The sequence below is a fragment of the Nanorana parkeri genome, unplaced genomic scaffold (genome assembly GCF_000935625.1).
Source record: "Nanorana parkeri isolate BGI_ZX_2015 unplaced genomic scaffold, ASM93562v1 scaffold942, whole genome shotgun sequence".
Lineage (NCBI taxonomy): Eukaryota > Metazoa > Chordata > Amphibia > Anura > Dicroglossidae > Nanorana > Nanorana parkeri.
The window spans coordinates 109,225-128,372 of NW_017307210.1; the positions used below are offsets into that span (position 1 = coordinate 109,225).

Consider the following 19,148-nt stretch of genomic DNA (forward strand, 5'->3'; position numbering starts at 1 on the left):
CACCGGAGTGAGTTGCTATAGGCAGCCCATTTATTTTGAATGCCTTGTATGAGAAAAATATGTCCTGCGCCATTTTTTTAAAAATGCAGCGCAATGCGTCCACGTCTTTGCGTTGAGATGGGCAGAACCTTTAAAATATGTCAAGCAGGGTGTAATTAAAGTTTTTTTAAATTTTTTTTAAAATGCAAGCAGTGTGTGTCCTTAACTATGACCTGGTATCAGCCTCTTGCAGTCCTCCTGCACAGCAGAGCTCAGACTGGCAGAGGGAAATGCGCCAAAAGGAACCGATCATGTGTGCTGCAGTGCATGGAGCATGCCGGTAGGAGGAGAGATCAGAGAGATGAGTTTATCAGTCCGCTGCTTCTCCTTCAGAGAAGAGACCTGTAAGTGAAAGTGAAACTGCAGGGGAGGAAAAAAATCAAGTCTTCTGTGCTGCCAGCCAAGGCTGTGCTTTGTGACAGCCGTTTAAATCTCAGGGCCGGATGGACACAAATGCATATCCTTTGGCAGGCAAAGCAGCTCTCTTGTATGTATTTCGCTGATTGGTTGGCGTTCGGTGAACGGTCCCTCCGTTTTGTGTTTTTAATTGCACCCCAGTGACGCACATCACGCTTCGTTCCTCAGACCAGAAGGATTCCCCAGAGCCTGGATTGTGTATCTTGCATACGTGCCGGATGGGCACCAACGTGCCGGGTACAGCAGGCAGGGTTGAGCAAGCGACGATCGGTGCAAATCCGTGACGAAATACGGATCCTGTTTCAACACTGCGTTCTAGTTTATGATTAGCAGGATTGCATGCGGCTGATATGACGACGCAGCGACTGTCTCCTCCACTGCAAGCCAAAGCTGCAGCCACTCCCCCCCCTCTTCCCCTCTCCTCCCCCTCCTCCAACCGGCTTTGCTGACATGTCAGGAATTTGTTAGAAAGTGCAATAGGCTACTAGGACAGACGTGTGACAGCTGAGGAAAGGGAAGGACTCCCATCGCTGCCCGGCTGCAAGGCAAACTCCAATGTGTTGTCGCTGTACGGAGGAGGGGCGTTCAGTGGTGAGACCTTTTGTTAATCACCTGATATCTGCGACGGCCTCTGAACTTTACAAGGCTGAGCGAGATCGTTTGTGTGTGTGTGCGTGTGCGTGTGCCAGTTCAGATCTCCCCCCGCTATGGATCAGAGCAATTTCTATATTTCCACCAGTTTCTCTGTCACCTCCGGTCTGAAGGATTATAGACAATGTTACTTTGTATCTCTCTATCTCCCTCTGATCAATGTTTATAAACTTTGTTTCAGAGTGTTAAATCTTTGACAGCGGCTTCTACACTCTTTTATGTACACAGCTGCTCTCGGTTGTCATTTTGAGTGTCGGGATTTGGTAGGCAGTGGCAGGGGGAGAGTGGCAGGAGGACGGGATGATAATTGAATGAAAATGTTTTTGGTCATTCAGTGTCCACGACTGGTTACAATGTAACTGCAGTGTTGTTCAGGAAAACACCATCCCCTCTAGGTGATCTATATACACAGTTGGTTGAGGAGACCGTCACAGCCCGTTCAGAACAGAGTGACAGGTTCTCTTTAAAGCCAACCTCAGGTCTTTTCTTCTACTCTCAGTGATGAGAACCGTTTCCAATGCTTCTCTGAGGTTCCCTCTTCTTGCACAGGTGACAGGTCCTCTTAGTGGTACAAGAGCCTAACGTGCCCATTTCCCCCGCCTCTCCCAGGAGCGTTCCTGGACATTCTACTGCCCGAGGCGACGGCTGAGTTGGCGATCTTATGAACGCCGCCAAACCTTAAATCGCTCGCCCGCCGTCCTTCATTCGTCTTATTAAACCCATTTGGTCCACCAGCAAAATACATCCCGCGATCTCACCTGGGATTCATTATTTTGAAAAACAATTATGAATAATCCTGAGCAGATGCGACTTTATATGTAGAGAATGCGGAGGAAATGTATTTATTAATGAGTATAATCTGCATTGTTTGTGTGATTGTTCTGAGCAATCTTGCGAACCAATCGAAGAAATGTTTTGTTTTTGTTACAATGGAGAACAAATGACAGAATCTACCCGACCCAGTCCAGCCTTCCCCCGACCTACTGGGAATGTTTTTGTTGTTTGTGGCTGAGGGGTTGATTTATGTTAATATTAGTAATTGTAGGATTATTGTTTTTTTTTTGTAGTTTCAGTGATATTGTTTCTTTATTTCTTTATTTATGATTATTATTATTATTATTAGGGCTAGTTCACACCAAGCGCAGAGCAGGTGCAGACCGGATCAAAACTGCGTCCAATGTATTCCAAAGGTATTTTTAGCTGCAGATCCAGAGCAGGTAAAAAAACTGCAGCAGGCCCTATTTTACCTGCTCTGGATCTGCAAACGCATCTGCAAACGCATGCAAATGCCTGGAACGCACTGAAAGCCCATGTTAAACTAAAATTTTTTTTAGCCAAAAACGCATCTAAAAGACTAGCGTGCGTGTGCAGAAACCTGACCGGATCTGCTCTGCATTTGGTGTGAACAAGGCCTTAATGATAATACTGAGACTGCAAAAAAAAACCCCACACAACACTAACAATCCTAATATTACAAGTATTAAAATACATAAAACAGTAATACATAACATGATAAAAGAAAACATTATTTATGTTAGAGGATAGGGCCAGATCAGGGGTAGGCAACCCTTGGCTCTCCAGCTGTGCTGAAACTACAAATCCTATAAGGCATTGCAAGACACGGGCATGACTCCCTGAGGCAGAAGCATTATGGGATTTGTAGTTTCAGCACAGCTGGAGAGCCAAGGTTGCCTACCCCTGGGCTAGATGATCGGTAAAAAACCAGCACTCGCAAAGGGATCGTCCAAAACAAACCAATGCTTACATGTTTCAGCCCCCAAACTGGGCGCCTTAGCCGTTGCTTGGTGATTTGGGCTTTTAAGACAAACGATAAATCGCGTCACCTGATCTGCAGTATTCTTGTTTGATCGTTCTGAGTCTTATGTTTCTTTTCCTTTTCTTTCTCCAGCCAACATGGCGAGCATACTATCCAAGCGGCTCGGGAAGAGGTCCCTGCTCGGTGCCCGGGTATGCACCGCCCCGATGTTATCCGCGGACGGCATGTCGGTGGAGTCGGCGGGAGACCTTGCCGTGTCGGCTCACCTCGGAGCTTACGAAGGCGGATGCTACAAGGAGTGCTTGGAGGAGGCCATGTGTCCCACCAACTTGTCCACCAACCGCTTCAAGCTGTACCCCGGACAGAAGGTAAGACCGCTGCTCGAGTGCGCTCAGCTTCCCGGACTCCTCCACAGACCCCCCTCCCCCCCCCACCAACTATATCCCGACATTTGGGCTTAGATCCGTCTTTGCTCCATAGCAGTCCATTGCTCAGGTCCCATGTGTGGAGCTTCAGAAGTTACACCTACTATGTACCATCAGAGGGGTTGCTATTGGTCTTAGGCTTAGGATAGGATCCACATTGATGGAATGCAATATCATTGATCTTTGTGTATTGGGATCTCTCCGGGATCGGGGCTTTATGACACAACATTGTCCTTCTCCACATTTGCTGTTACACAAGGTATGCTATAAAATAAAGATACATTAAGGATACATTAACCAGTTCAGCTATCCCTAGGGCTGGATTTCCCACAAGGCCAACCAAGGCCCGGCTTTGGGGCAGCAGGGAGTGGAGGGGCAGCAGGGGTGTGGAATTCCTATCTCCTGATGCCCGGGACATGCAGTTCCGAGCGCCGGGCGGGGAGTTGTTTTCTACATTTAGCCCGGCTTTGGGCAAGCAGAGCTAAGCGTACAGTGTTTTGTACAAGTGATCCCGGCGATGTCACCCAGATCACTTGTGCCAGCAGAGAGAGTGAATGCGGCCCTGGCTAAACCCCCCCGTACGCCCATATGGAGCGGAGACACTTTCACATTTCTGCTACAGGTCTATTTGGCAATAACTTTGTGCTTACTTAAAGCAGAACTCTGGGGAAACTCAGAATGTAAACGAACAATCGGCTTCCCTCACTCTACATGTAGCTCGGTTTGTACAAAGCAGGACTGAATGTAGAGAGGGCAACTTCCCCACAAGGACACCGCTGCCGCCCCTCTGCGCCCTGCCGCCCTGAGGCCGGGCCTCGGTGGCCTTGTGGGAATCCGGGCCTGGAAACACTTTCTTAGCGCTGTTATTGGTATTATTATTCCTGTTTTTGATCCCCAACGACTGCAAAGTTGTTGCCGTTTTTCTCTAATGTGACTTCGCAGGATTCCAGATTTATTTGTGTGCGTTGGAGCTTTCCCCCCACGAATATGGCGGATGGAAGGAATCTGCCGCTCCTCACGGGGTTTACTTTCACGCATTCTGTCTTGAATGTATTCCGGAGCCCCGGAGAGATGTGTGGAAAAGGAAACATTGACTTCGGGGGAATCTTTTTGGAAAGCTGAACTCTTGTTTTAAGCCAGAAATATTTTCCTGTTTTTTTTGGAGGTCAGTGGGAAGAATGTCCCTTACATTGGGGGTCAGTGGGAAGAATGTCCCTTACATTGGGGGTCAGTGGGAAGAATGTCCCTTACATTGGTGGTCAGTGGGAAAGAACATCCATGCCACCCTTACAGTTAGCTAAAGACATCTTTGGTGTCATGGGTTCTGGCTTTGCCAAGTGGCATTGGTCCTGGAACTTTGCAGGCACCATCAGGTTAATCGGCCACAGGAGGAGGACCCCTAGCAACCTCTGGTGGCACTCTGGCTGGAGATGTCTGGTATACAGTCTTCAGTGACGGAGTTTCAGGTTTAATAACTGCGTTTGTGTTTGCTATAGCTGAATATTTGCTGTTCTATCCCCCTGTCGTGTGGTGTTCACCATGTGGCCATCTGAGTGACTGAGTTTCACTTTTGATGCCCAGTTCTGCTTCAGTCACATTTCATCCACGTCTGCAGAAGGTTGTGCAGAAGCTTTGGTCTTGCAGCTCACGCACCGGCCATGAGAGGTGTTGAATATGATATCTGATGTCATATTTTTATGTCATATTCATATTCTTGTTCTTAGGGTGAAAAGTTTAAAAGAGGAAAAATAGCTTCCGTTCTTGCTTGAAACTCATAAATGTGTTTAATTACAAAGTTACAAATGATTACAAAATAATAGCATAAAACAAAAGTATAGAAATATGTAGATGTATTAATAAGTTCTTGTGTTTAAAGTGTTAGTCTCTCATGTCTGTGTGTCCCTCCATGACCGCATGTCCGAGTGTGTGTCCATCAAGTCAGCGTGTGTGTCAGTGTGAGTCCTTTGTGCTCCAGTAACTGAACAAATGTATATATAGAAAATCAATCATCACTTATGTTCATCACATGCATACATAATCCCTATATGAATAATACCCTTTTAACAAGAGGAGACCCATTCGTGTCTGTTCTTCCTAGACCTCCCTAATCTTCATGACTAAGTCCTTATTGGGTATAAACACATCAAAGGAGGAGTAGGGTCTGCTGGAGAGCCATGTGCTTCTGTCTGCCTTTTGTGATTGTTTGAACTGCAATAAAGTTTTTTTGGAGACAAAAAAAAAAAAGCCGCTCATTCCATTTCTCTGTCTGCATTCTATTGAAGGTTTATGAACACATTGTAAGGTCTCCTTTTGTTCTGCTAGGTGTACATCACACACAATGGCAGGGAACGGGTCGGTTTAGTGGAGCAGCACAATCACGTGGATGACGAAGTGAAGGTTTTCGTCCTGGAACTGGGGCTCCACCTGTGCAGGAAGACCGAGGACGTGCGTCTCGCGGAGGCCCCCAAGGCCATGAGCATGCCGATGGAGCAGACCCTGGCCACCAGCCCCGTAGGGCACGCCAGCGTGGCTCAGAGATCCGTGTCCCGCAGCATCGATGTCCCCAAGAGGTGAGCCCCATGAACCAGGCAACCTTTGAGACGCTGCGCAGCGTCTATGGTGATCTTTTGATGTGTGCTCGGGGCTGATAATATGAATAAATTATTATTCTAGGCTTCAGCTGTAGTAGATAACTTCAGTCTTTTGTATGTGTAAAGGGGTGCCACTTATTTTTATTATCATGGATCACATGATTAGTGGCAGGCCCTTGTCCATAGTGGTCAGTTCAGAAAGGGTACCGGCATCATGGCCTACATCAACGTCTACAGAACATAAGCAAGTATGGGTCTGCCATTGAGTTTGCCAGTCTAGTGTATAGAGCCGCCCCCTTCAAGAAAAGTTAAACCGGTACCCCAACCAAAACTTTGTCTCTTCTCATTCATTGAGACACAGTTGGATGCATTAGACATGTGGGTTTATGCTGCCACCTGCAGGAAAAGGACACGAGGTGCAATAAAAAAAAAAGCAGTATAGGGGGGCTTTTCCACCCAGTGGCTAAACCACATTTCTACAGTTGCACCCCTCAATTAGATTTCTCTCCTAGAATTCAAGGAGGAAGGACTCCTTTCCCTCAGTTCCACAGTTGCACCCCCCAATTTAATTTTCTCCTACAGTCACCTCCATCTCCACAGCTGCACCACCAATCCCCCCCCTTCCCTAATTTAGTTTTCGCCTAGCAACCAAGGAGAACGGACACCCCTCCCTTAGTTTCACAGTTGCACCCCACAATTTAGTTTTCTCCTCTAGTCCAAGTAGGAAGGTCACCTCTCCCTCAGCTCCACAGTTGCACCCCCCAGTTTAGTTTTCTCCTAGATTTCGAGGAGGAAGGACACCTCTCCATCTCCACAGCTGCAACGCCAACCCCCTCACCCACCCCATTTAGCTTTCTCCTAGCTACTGAGGAAGGACACCCCTCCCTCAGTACCACAGTTGCACCCCCCAATTTAGTTTTCTCTAGCCCAAGGAGGAGGACACCTGTCCTTCATTTCTACAGTTGCACCCCTCAATTAAATTCTCTCCTAGAGTTCGAGGAGAACTCCTCTCCCTCAGCTCCACATTTGCACCCCCAATTTAGTTTTCTCCTACAGTCTGAGGAGGACACCTCCATCTCCACAGCTGCACCACCAATCCCCCCCCCCTCCTCCTTCCCCCAACCAAGGAGAACGGACACCCCTCCCTTAGTTTCACAGTTGCACCCCCCAATTTAGTTTTCTCCTCTAGTCCAAGGAGGAGGACACCTCTCCCTCAGCTCCACAGTTGAAGTCCAAAATTCTGTTTGCTTTCCCCATTGCCTGGCAGCACGCTCTGCTCATTTTGCAATTGCCAATTTCGAGATCCCGGATACGGTGAGTTTTGTTCCTTCCTGGTGTGATTTTTGGTGCTTTTGTTCTATTAGGAGATCAGATGCGGTGGAGATGGATGAAATGATGGCAGCCATGGTCCTCACCAGTCTCTCCTGCAGCCCAATCGTACAGAGCCCCCCCTGCGGAGACCACATTCCAAGTAAGTACCTACAGAGATGACTGAGATCTCCATGCCGGTTCTGGGCCCATTCTCTTGTCCGGGTGTGGATCCTACCCAGGCTTGACCACACAGGGACCGTATTTAGAATGTCCTCCACTATTGTAGACAGTATTCATTGTGTTAACGTTAAAGGGTAACTGTTGCGAATGCTCAGACCCTGCTGCGGGCTTTTCCTGCTTTCCTTGGGGCATGCTGCAAACTGTTAAAGGAGAACTATGGGGTCAGTGTTTTTTCCCCATAGTTCTCCTTAGGGTAACGGGAGGACACAAACCATCGTCCTCCCGTCACCCTAAATGGGATTCATTGCTGTAGTATTAAAGTCTGAATTCAGGGGGTGGGCAAATCCCGAGATAGAAATGGGAAGAAAATCCACCCAAAATACAAATATGTATTCTTAGCTTTGAAGGAAAGTCTACTGAGAGAATATGGAGGTTTCCATTGCAAATCCCAAAATTGCGGACTCCATTTATCCCTTGGGGAAGCCATAGGTGGAATGTCCCCACCAAAATGGTTCCTTCCAGTGGGGACACTAGTTCTGGTGACCTTGCTGACTTCCAGGAATTTCCTCTCTTGTGGCCTTGTAGCCTCTGTCTGTGCAGCAACGTGATCGGCATGCCTTGCGCTACTTTAGTCGGCCTATCTGGTCTATCCGATGGGCAGCTCAATGGCCAACTGAAGCATGAGCAACGCTGGTTGTAATTGTAAGTCAGGGGTCCTCCATTGTCGGCCTTATTAAAGGGGAAGTGCTGTTATTGGCGGGATCTATAGAGAAGTGTTGCCTCTGTTATTACTCACACGTAGTTCTCCTTTCTAAGCCCCTCAAGTGACCTGTGACCACTGGAAGGAAAGCGGCGATGTGTCCGACAGCGGCAGCAGTACCACCAGCGGGCACTGGAGTGTGGAGTGCGGCGCCTCCACCCCGTCCCCCCCTCACACCGAAGCCAGCCCCAAATATACAAACGAGGCGTTCAGCGCTTCCCACGTGGATGAAGGCTTCGAGACCGACCCCGATCCCTTCCTTCTGGACGAGCCCGCCCCGCGCAAGAGAAAGGTACGTCGCCGCTTCCTAGGTGGAGGGGAACAAAAAAAAAAAATGGGTTGGGGGTGCTCAATCGCGCACCCCCTAGCACTGTGATCGCCCTGTCACCACATCAGGAGCTGGTAGGGCGGGGCTCCCGATCTCATCATCTGTCATGTGACAGATGATCACAGTGATCACGTGACCGGGGAGCATGTGCAACAATTCAGGGGGGAGCAGCGCCAGAGGGAGAGAGATGGAGGGTGGGGGGGAGAGAGGTGTCCTAAAAACTTTATTGAAGGTATTTGGGACGTACCCCCGGCATGGTTCCTTATCTCTAGTTTTGTTATGACGTGCCCCGGGCTCCTCATCACTTGCCAATCTTCTATCTGTGTTGCAGAACTCCGTGAAGATCATGTACAAGTGTCTGTGGCCAAACTGCGGGAAACTCCTGCGCTCCATCGTTGGCATTAAGCGCCACGTGAAAACCCAGCACCTTGGGTAAGGCTTCATGCTGCTCGCTCGCTGTACAAATATTTGTCTGCAAGGGGCTTAGCACTGTGGCTATCTGCTTTTCTCCCCCAGAAGGACGGCGCCATCTTTTGTGCAGGCATCATCCAGGGTCAACACCTGCTTCCCGGACTGAGATACTGGCTCAGAGATGGCGCAGTGGTGTAAATCCTGGGGCCTGTGCAGTTCTTGGCTGTGTTCACAAATGTCTGACACATCAGCTCCCTGCTGCAACCTCTCACCTTGGGACTTGCGACAGAGTTACAGTGTAAAGGCTGAGTAATCGCTGGGGGGAGGGGAGACTGGGGAAATGCTTCCTCCTGCCTGCAGCAGACTGATCACAGGGGGAGGGGTGACTGAGGAAATGCTTCCTCCTGCCTGCAGCAGACTGATCACTGGGGGAGGGGAGACTGAGGAAATGCTTCCTCCTGCCTGCAGCAGACTGATGACATCTCAGACGAGGCACACTCACTGACTGGACCTTTTTTATTATTATAAAGCTGTTGCTGTATATCATGACATGTCAGGAAGTGGATCCACTTTATATTGGACTAAGATGGCCGCCCTCATACCAGCCAATGTGTAAGGTTTAAGATTTCATTTGTGGAATGAGATTCTAACACTGTGTTCCCCTTCACCAGAGACGGAGCAGATTCCGACCAGCGTAAGAGGGAGGAGGATTTTTACTACACCGAGGTCCAGCTGAAAGAGGAAGCCGAAGCAGAGAGCACACCCAGGAGCCCGAGCGCGGCCACCACTCCACTCCTCATCCAGCCGGTGACATCCAAACCCGAGACCCTGGCTCTGGAGGTTCCCAACTTGGAGTCCCCACTGACCAGCGCGCTCAGTCAGTCGGCCCCGGGCTCCTTCTGGCACATCCAGGCCGACCATGCATACCAGGTACCCCACCTCCTTCTAATGCCACGGGTCTTGTAGGCTCCATTGGTCTTCAGTACTGGTCACTGCTTTAAGGGCCTATTAACACCAGCATGGTTTTAGTGGCCATTGGTGTGGAGTTGGGTCCCCCCACGGCCATTGGTGTGGAGTTGGGTCCCCCCACGGCCATTGGTGTGGAGTTGGGTCCCCCCACGGCCATTGGTGTGGAGCTGGGTCCCCCCTTTGGCTTTAACAGCCTCCACTCTTCTTGGAAGACTTTGCACAAGATTTTGTAAAGTGTCCGTGGGAATTTGTGCCCAATTGTGAGGTCAGGTCCTGATGTTGGATGAGAAGACCCGGCTCACAATTGGAGTTACAATTCACCCCCAAGGTGTTGAGAATGGTTGAGGTCAGGATTTGTGTAGGACATTCGAGTTCCTCCACACCAATCTGGTCACCCCATGTATTTATGGAGCTGGCTTTGTACAAAGGGGACAGTCATGGTGGAGAAGAAAAGGGTCTTCACCAGGTACTGATGTTGGATGAGAAGACCTGGCTCACAATCAGCGTACCAATTAATCTCAAAGGTGTTCAGTAGGGATGAGGTCAGGGCTCTGTGAAGACCACTGGGGTTCCTCCACACCATGTCGTTATGGAGCTGGCTTTGTACATGGGACAGTCACGGTGGGACAGAAAAGGGTCTTCAACAAACTGTTACCACAAGGCTGGAAGATCACAATTGTCTACAATACCTTTTGTATGTTGTAGTATTAACAGAACCCTTCACTGGAATCATCTGAACTCAAAACCTTGGAGAGATGTCCAGATCTCAGGAGACCAAGTTGGCACAAGGTTCTTCAATTCCCCGATTTTGTCCACCTACAAATTAAGAAAATCTTTTATAGTGGTTTTCCCCCGGGGACACCTGAACTGCATCACCCGGAGAAGGTGTCCCCATACGGTAGGCCATACGTTTGGTAGGTGTGATGGTCCACTATCTAGAAACATTAGGCCATATAGTGACTTGTATGTTTGTGACAATTAAGAATTGATCTGATCTATAATATAATACGGGATTGGTGGAATCCATGATGATCATTTATTGCTCCTAGTCCCTTTTTAATGGCAGCATTGGCACAGAAGACTCGGCTACCAGCCTTCCGTGGACTTCAAAAGCCTCATTTTGCCAGTTGGACCCTCTTGATGGGAACATTTTTGGGTTTTATGGCCACTGTGGTGATATGAAGTTCCCAGCATTCTTGCAGTACCGACTATTCTACTTTGTATATAATAAATATGAAAGCCGAATTAATATTCTACGTCCGGCTTTCTGCATTTTCCATTCTACCAAACAGTACAGCTTTTGGCATGTTGTCATCGGGCCCGGATTTCCCACAAGGCCACTGAGGCCCGGGCTCGGGGCGGCAGAGCGCAGAGGGGCGGCAGCGGGGACCTTGTGGGGAAGTTGCGGGCCCCGGTGTAAGGTGTCCGGCGGCCGCACACTACGGAGTCATGTTCAGGGTTCCAGAAAACAAATTCTCGCTCTTGTGCCAGTGATGGGAAATAAGGATGTCCAAGCAGAACTCCAGAATAGGCAAATGAGCTGTTTTCATCTGCCGAAGAATTTGTGTTGTAGGAACCCCTACCAGATGACACGTGCAGGTTCTGGGCCACCCCGCAGATAAGCAGTATAGCCTGATCCAGGACCTGCCCTGGCCTGTGATTGGACAAGGCAGTCCTGGTAAAAGTTGGCCGCAGAGCACTTTCCACGTCAAGAGCTGTTGGCATGGCTTTGACGTTTGCCACGTCTCTGAGGACTCGCCTACTATGTAGACCAGTCTGGCCAAGCCTGGGGAGCTCCCTCGTTTACAAAGGTCACTCCGCACCATTATTGCCCATTACTATTGGTTCCCAGCAGAGTAGGGGTTGACGCTGTAGCACTGAACGCAGCCATTTTTCAATGGGTGGAGTGTTGGGCCCACGTTTCCTCGCTTTAAGTACCTGAATTCCACTTGGTATCAGCCTCTTGCAGATATAGGGGTAGGGAGCAGCACGAGAGATCAATTGTGCTGCAGTTCCAGGAACATGCTGATAGCAGGATAGAGCGCGGTGATGGAGACGAGTTCTGCCCAGTCCCTGAAATGGGGGGGAGGCACAAGACCTGTAAACCCTGAATCTGATCTGGCATCAGCCCCTTGCCATCCACTGTACAGCAGAGCTCAGACTCAGTCAGTCAGTTGAACTGCAGTGATGATGCGCTACCAAGGAGCATGCTGCTAGAAGGATAGAGCACAGTGGCAGAGAGATGAGCTGACCAGTCTGCTCCTTCCCCTTTCACTGTCCAGGCAAGGGCAAGACCTGTAAGTGTTACTGAGGAAAATAGAGTCTCCTGATCTGCCAGACAGGGCTATGCTGTGTGACAAAGCTGTGTAAATCTCCGGACAGGACAAACAGAAATACAAATGCTTTGGCAGGTAGCACAGCTCTCGTGTATGTATTGGGTGGTTTGCCCGGAGTTCAGCTTTAACATGTTTGTAGCCCTTCGCTATGCCATGGAGTGAGATGGCTTTGTGCCTGTAACGGGAGAGTACAGACAATCCCGTACAGTGACCTGTGCTGGCAGACGGCACCGGCCGTGGCTCAAGTCACGCAGGGTCCAAGAGTGGGTGGCAGCGTGCGTTGTCCATGCTAATGCCAGGTGTACACGTCTCATTTTCTTATTATACGATGTAAAATATTAATATCTTTATATATCTATCTCTCTCTCTCTCTATGTCTCTCTATCTCTCTCTCTCTCTCTATCTCTCTCTCTCTCTCTCTCTCTCTCTCTCTCTCTCTCTCTCTCTCTCTCTCTCTCTCTCTCTCTCTCTCTCTCTCTATCTCTCTCTATCTCTCTCTCTCTATCTCTCTCTATCTCTCTCTCTATCTCTCTATCTCTCTCTCTCTCTATCTCTCTCTCTCTCTCTCTATCTCTCTCTCTCTCTCTCTCTCTCTCTCTCTCTCTCTCTCTCTCTCTATCTCTATCTCTCTCTCTCTCTATATCTCTCTATCTCTCTCTATCTCTCTCTCTCTCTCCTCTTAGTGGCCGGATTATTATATACACCGAGTGGCCGGATTATTATATACACCGAGTGGCCGGATTATTATATACACCGAGTGGCCGGATTATTATATACACCGAGTGGCCGGATTATTATATACACCGAGTGGCCGGATTATTATATACACCGAGTGGCCGGATTATTATATACACCGAGTGGCCGGATTATTATATACACAATGTATGTAGAAGAAATGATAGAGAACACTTGAATATGTGTTAGAATGTGACCTTTGTGTGTTGTTCTCTCCTCAGGCTCTGCCTTCCATTCAGATTCCGGTCTCCCCTCATATCTTCACCAGTATCAGCTGGGCAGCTGCTCCCTCCACGCTCCCCACCCTGTCTCCGGTGAGTAAAGGCGACACACCTGAGCCAAAAATACCCTTCTTTTCTTCGTGTGTATGCCTCCTCTTGTTTTGTCCTTCTAAAAATGTTGCAAGTACAGAAAAATCCCTTTTTTTTTTTTTTTTTTTTTTTTTTTTTTTACAAAAAACCTTGGTTTCCTCAAAGATGGCTTTTATAGGTGACTGAGTGAGATGTCACTCAGAATAACAAGCACTTTCGGGGGGCCGCACAGGGTCCCCTTCATCAGGCTCAGAGTAGACTTCTTTCTGCAGTTATGTCACCCCTGCCTGATGGACTAAGGAACTCCTCCAATCTCCACCTCTCTCTGTCCCATTCCCCCGGGATATGTTGAGTTCTTTCCCAGCAAAACAATGCTGCTGAGCCCATCCACACACTGCGTAGGAAAAAGGCTCTTGGGAGATGTAGCTTTGGGGGTGTTCCATGTCAATAGGAACTGAGCTCCCAGCAACAAGACTGTTGTTGATGTCATAGAGAGTTACTAAATGTTGTTTCTCTCACAGGAAATAAAAGTAATGCCAGAGTTATCTCGATGGGGAGGTTTGCACATACTCTTTAAAGGTATTGCCCCCCTTTTTGGGATCCATGACGGCTTGCAGTCTTTTGTGACAGTTGTGTATAAGGCTGGGGCGGACAAATCAATTTAAAATCCAGGAGCCCGTTCGTCCAATCCAGGAGCCAGCAGGATTTTTTTTCTTCAGGAGATCCATTGACAACAACTAGAGGAAGCCTCAAAATTTAGGTGCCAGCTGGGCTTTTTAAGGAGCATTGGTGACCTGGCTCCTGACATTTGTCCAGCCTTGGGTAAAGCGGTCCATTTTTCTTAGTACAAATCCTCCAGGTCTTGTAAAGTCTTTGGTTGTCTAGCCTGAACTGCACATTTGAGGTCAGTAGATTGGGATGTCCACGCAAGAACCTTCACTTTTTTTTATACTACCGCCACAGAAGGGTTGACATGGCCTTGTGTTTTGGAAAATTGCTATGTTGGAAAGTCCAGTGGTGCTCCATGTGCAGCTTTTCATCTTGACTAAATTCCCTATGCCGCTGTAGCCCACACAACCCCAAAACTGCAGAGTTCCACCTGCCGTGCTTGACAGTGGGTCCACCTGCCGTGCTTGACAGTGGGTCCACCTGCCGTGCTTGACAGTGGGTCCACCTGCCGTGCTTGACAGTGGGTCCACCTGCCGTGCTTGACAGTGGGTCCACCTGCCGTGCTTGACAGTGGGTCCACCTGCCGTGCTTGACAGTGGGCCCACCTGCCGTGCTTGACAGTGGGTCCACCTGCCGTGCTTGACAGTGGGTCCACCTGCCGTGCTTGACAGTAGGGATGGTGTGCTTCTCTCCATAGGCCTCGTTGACTCCTCTCCATACATTGCATATATGGTTGTGACCAGAAAGTTACATTTTGGTCTCCTCACTCCAAATTATTTTAGTTTATAGGTTCTCGAGTTGACTTTGTCTTTGCTTTTCGTCTGCAGATCCGAAGCCGGTCACTGAGTTTCAGTGAGAACCAGCAGCAACAACAACAACAGCAGCAGCAGCAGCAGCAACAGCAGCAACAACAGCAGCAACAGCAGACGCCATCCATAAAGTCGCATCTGATTGTGGCTTCGCCCCCCCGAGCCACCAATGGGAGCAGGTGAGATCTCTGAACTGCTTAGTACATACCTCTGTTGTGCTCCTGCGTGTGCCTGGAGAGGACTTCCATGGTAATAGAGATTAGGACCTCTTTGTATATGGATAAAGTCCAGACCTCCTCAAGCCTCCTTGTCGATTTTGGTTCTTGACTCAAGTTGCTCCTGATTCCTGGTGACAGATCACATTTTGGTTATGGTGAATGTGAATCCAGATATGGAAAGTTCTGTTTTGAAGCTGCTACGTAATCTCTGACTTTGAATCGGAGTCACTGTCTAACCCTCTTCCTTCAGTAGGGATCACATAACCAAATCCCTGGGCTCTTGGTCATGGGAGCAGCACAGGAGGGAGTCTGCAGCAGCATGGCTCCAGGAAAGGTAAGTATTTCCACCTTACTCTGGATTTAGTCTTCCTGGTAAGACTCTAGCTTTACTATTTCAGCATGTACCATTGTACTGTCTACCTTGGCATTGTAAGACTCAATCACATGTGTTAGAGACCTTGCCACCAAATTGCAGGTAAAACACAGAAAAGTATTTTAAATGCTTGCTTGCTGCATTTTCCTTTCCAGAAATGTTTTTCTATTCCTTTGCGGGACACAGGAAGTCTTTAACCTTGGGTAATACGGCCACCTATGGGATTATTGGACACTGGCAATCAAAAAGCTGGAGCCAAGGGTAGGCCCTCCAACACCCAGCATGCCTCCGCTTTTCTAGGAAGGACTGGACATGTTTTCTTCAGCTTTGCTGGGTTAGACTCTCATGGCCTTCAGTGGACAACAGCTTTTCATCTTCAAGGATGGTAATGGTGGCAACAGCTCCCATCTTCCTTCGAGGAAGCGACCTAAGGAACTGTTTAGAAACCTTCTTTTGTTTGTCCAATCCTGGACTACCTCACCGAGATGCTTCCACCCTGATTCCCAGTCTGCCAAAGCCTCAGACAAGCGTTCCTCTGCATGAAGGTGCGCCACTTTCCGGAGTGGGTAGATGTTTGTTACCCTTTGCAGATGCTTGGACAATTCGGCGTCCCCAACGCTTGGGTTTAAGAGGTGTTCTACCAGGGCTTCAAACTTCACTCCCTGCACCCTTCTTGGTTTCTTGCCTCCAATTTTCCTGTGTCACCGCAAAGGTAACCAGATCTCCATTTGCTCCTCTTGGGCCTTCTGGGTCAAGGTGACACTGTCTGAATTTGGCAGAATGGTTTCAAGGGTTTTCCTCCAACCCGTTCATCATTACCAAACCCAAGGAACCCAACCTGCCTTATCTTGAATCTCAAAGCTCTGAGTGTCTTCATTCGCACTCAGGAATTCTGCATGGAATCCACCAAATCTGTCTTACCCTCCCTTCAACCCGAGAGACTTTCTGGCTTCTGGACATCAAGGATGTGTATCTACAAGTCCCCATGTTTCCAGTGGACCAGTGTTTCCTACATTTGCTGTGAGGCCCTTACACTACCCGTTTGTGGCCGTGCTTTTTGGCGTACTATCTGCAATTTGATGTTCACCGAGGTGCTAACCCCATTATAGGCCCTGCTGCACTCTTGTTGCACCCCTATTGTGGGATACTTTAACGCGACCTCCTGCTAAAGAAACAGTTGGTGCGGGCTCTGACAAACTACGTGGTTTTGACTGCCCAGACATTGCAGCAGTTTGAGTAGTTCCCGAAGTTCCAGAAATGATTGCTGGAACAGACGTATCGTTTGGAGCATCAGGGCCTAGTCCTGGACACCGCTAAGGCCAGAGTGTTCTACAGGAGAAACTTCAGACTCTTGGATCTCAAATTTGAGTGTTCCATTCCAGGAGTCTTCTGAGATTCTTGGGTCTCATAGTAGCCTTCTTTGTGGCAGTTCCTTTTGCCCAGTTCCACAGAAGACCTCTTCAGTGCAACGTTTAGTCATCGTGGGACAAGTCAATTCAGTCACTGGACAGATTGATTTGTTAGGCACCGAGGACCAGATAGTCTCTGGCTTGGTAGACCAGGAATCTGACCCTGATGTTTAGCAAACGGTTCTTCCTGTCTTATGGAGATCTTCTTGATGAATGGCAGCCAGTCAAGCTGGAGAGTAGTTTGGGGTTCCCTGTTGGTCCAAGGTACTTGGTCGTTAAAGGAGTCTCTTCTCCCAATCAACGTCCTGGAGCTTCGGGCGGTTTGTCTGTCACTCCAGTGTTGGACCATCCTTCTGGAAGGCCATCCAATCTGAATTAATTCAGACAACGTGTACATCAACCATCAGGGTGGAACCTAAATTCTTGCTGCGGCAAGAGAGGTAAATCGGACTGTGTCCTGGGCAAAATGTCACGTTCCAGCCTTGTCCACCAAGTCCCTTCCTGGGTAGACTTGCAGAGTTCCTCAGCCAACCATAAGGAAAGCAGGTTGTGTTATGGACTAGTCTATCGTACTATCCTCGGTAAGATTGGAGAAGACCTATTTGAGAGCGGCACAGTTTTTTTTTTTATGGGGTTAAGGTTTTATGAGATGGCAATACCAATATATACTTTGACACCAGCAGACTTTATATATTACAGCATCATCACCGATATATTTTCTTTCTTCTTTAAAGGAAAGTTCGCGGTGAAGCAAAGAAGTGCCGCAAGGTTTACGGGATCGAACACCGGGACCAGTGGTGCACCGCCTGCCGGTGGAAAAAGGCCTGTCAGAGGTTCCTGGACTGAGTGCCGAGGGGCCGCACACACGCACATCTCTTTAGAGGTGGAAAGGCTTCAGCATCTAAAGGGCTCATGGAGTCCACTTGGAGCATCTCTAAGAGAAGGGTGGTGACTAAGGACTGTTTTGACTTGTAAATTCCAAAAACCTGTACAACATTGTTTTTTTTTTGCCAGATTTTTTTTTTTTTTTAAAGCTCCCCATTTTGTTTTTAAAAATAGACTGTAGGGGGTCTTTTTGTTTTTAAATCTTTTTGCTAAATGGACATGCAGGGACCAAAATGTCTTCTTTTAACGATCCCTTGTCGCTACAGTTTTCATAAAGCATTTTAAGAGATATCAAGATACCCGTCCGCCTGTAATATAGTGTCCGCCTCCCCTAATTCGCTTGTAACATGTTCTGAACTTGCTACAGTATTTGTGCTTCTGGTTTTTATTTTGTTCTTCCTTTTTTTTTCCTTTTCTTGATTCCGCAAAGTGCATGATGATTGGGCGTCTCCTGCAGCATCTGTGGGACAGTCAACATTGTTTTCTTTTTTAGCAGCAAATGAAAAGAATACTCCGGTCATAATGTAATTCTCACATAGGGAGTTTGGGGGGGGGGAGGAGTTTTAATTTTGGTGACAAATACTATTTTTGTGGTGCTTAAAAGGTGCTCAGAGAAAGTGGCGCGGTCACGCGAGCTTTTCATGGCCGATGATTTTATGATATGAGATTTCTGTGACTTATTAAAAAGCTGATCTTATTTTTAAAATGACCTTTTCTACAATTGTTTTTCGTTTTTTTCGTGAAGGCGGGGTTCGTGTTCCGGATTTGTAGAGTTTTCCCCTCTTGTGGCTACCGGTGCAGTTAGCATTGTCGCTCAAAGGAACTGCTGGGAGATGAGGTTACCAGAGAAGAGAATGCATTGCTTGTCACCCAGCAAGATGTATTGGCACATCGGCACCCCCATGCCATGCCCTCAGCTCTGTTGGAGCCCTAATGACATTCCTCTAACAGAGCAGGGATTCAAGGTAAGGGGAAGTATGTCCGCTCCTCTAGGTGACTGTGCTATGCCCTGAGTGGCCAATCACCAGGTCGTTGCACTGTTACGTTGGGGGGGAGAGGGATCAGTGATGACACCCTCCCAAGTAAACTCTGACCGTATCCAACACCAGAGTTGATCCAAAGTGGTCATCTTCAGAGGGTAGATCTGGAGGTGGGCCATCACGAGGTGCTGTCACTATACCTTGATTGGGCCGCCATCAACATACAACATTTTATGGTTTTTGCCAGATTTTTTTTTTTTTTTTAAAGCTCCCCATTTTGTTTTTAAAAATAGACTGTAGGGGGTCTTTTTGTTTTTAAATCTTTTTGCTAAATGGACATGCAGGGACCAAAATGTCTTCTTTTAACGATCCCTTGTCGCTACAGTTTTCATAAAGCATTTTAAGAGATATCAAGATACCCGTCCGCCTGTAATATAGTGTCCGCCTCCCCTAATTCGCTTGTAACATGTTCTGAACTTGCTACAGTATTTGTGCTTCTGGTTTTTATTTTGTTCTTCCTTTTTTTTTCCTTTTCTTGATTCCGCAAAGTGCATGATGATTGGG

At 48.1% G+C, this 19,148-nt stretch overlaps 1 protein-coding gene across 2 annotated transcripts; it reads left to right on the top strand.

Annotated features, from left to right (window-relative positions):
* The first annotated feature begins 3,016 nt into the window (after positions 1-3,016).
* Positions 3,017-17,704, top strand: ZNF395 (zinc finger protein 395). Of its 2 annotated transcripts, XM_018566364.1 has the most exons (10): positions 3,017-3,252; positions 5,632-5,879; positions 7,265-7,371; positions 8,208-8,443; positions 8,811-8,911; positions 9,562-9,820; positions 13,152-13,244; positions 14,738-14,767; positions 14,810-14,898; positions 17,454-17,704. In XM_018566364.1, exons 1-10 carry the CDS (start codon positions 3,022-3,024, stop codon positions 17,563-17,565), a joined length of 1,506 nt encoding a protein of 501 aa, XP_018421866.1. In that variant the 5' UTR covers positions 3,017-3,021; the 3' UTR covers positions 17,566-17,704. The 2 variants fall into 2 exon arrangements, with proteins under 2 accessions (XP_018421866.1, XP_018421864.1); XM_018566362.1 differs by having other exon boundaries at positions 14,738-14,898.
* Positions 17,705-19,148: the final 1,444 nt, after the last annotated feature.

Excerpts from the sequence above, each read along its gene's own strand:
- ZNF395 (XM_018566362.1), top strand. The coding sequence starts at position 3,022 with ATGGCGAGCATACTATCCAAGCGGCTCGGGAAGAGGTCCCTGCTCGGT. Across the intron at positions 8,444-8,810 it reads CCGCCCCGCGCAAGAGAAAG|AACTCCGTGAAGATCATGTA; the intron begins GTACGTCGCCGC and ends TCTGTGTTGCAG. Across the intron at positions 14,899-17,453 it reads CGAGCCACCAATGGGAGCAG|GAAAGTTCGCGGTGAAGCAA; the intron begins GTGAGATCTCTG and ends TCTTCTTTAAAG.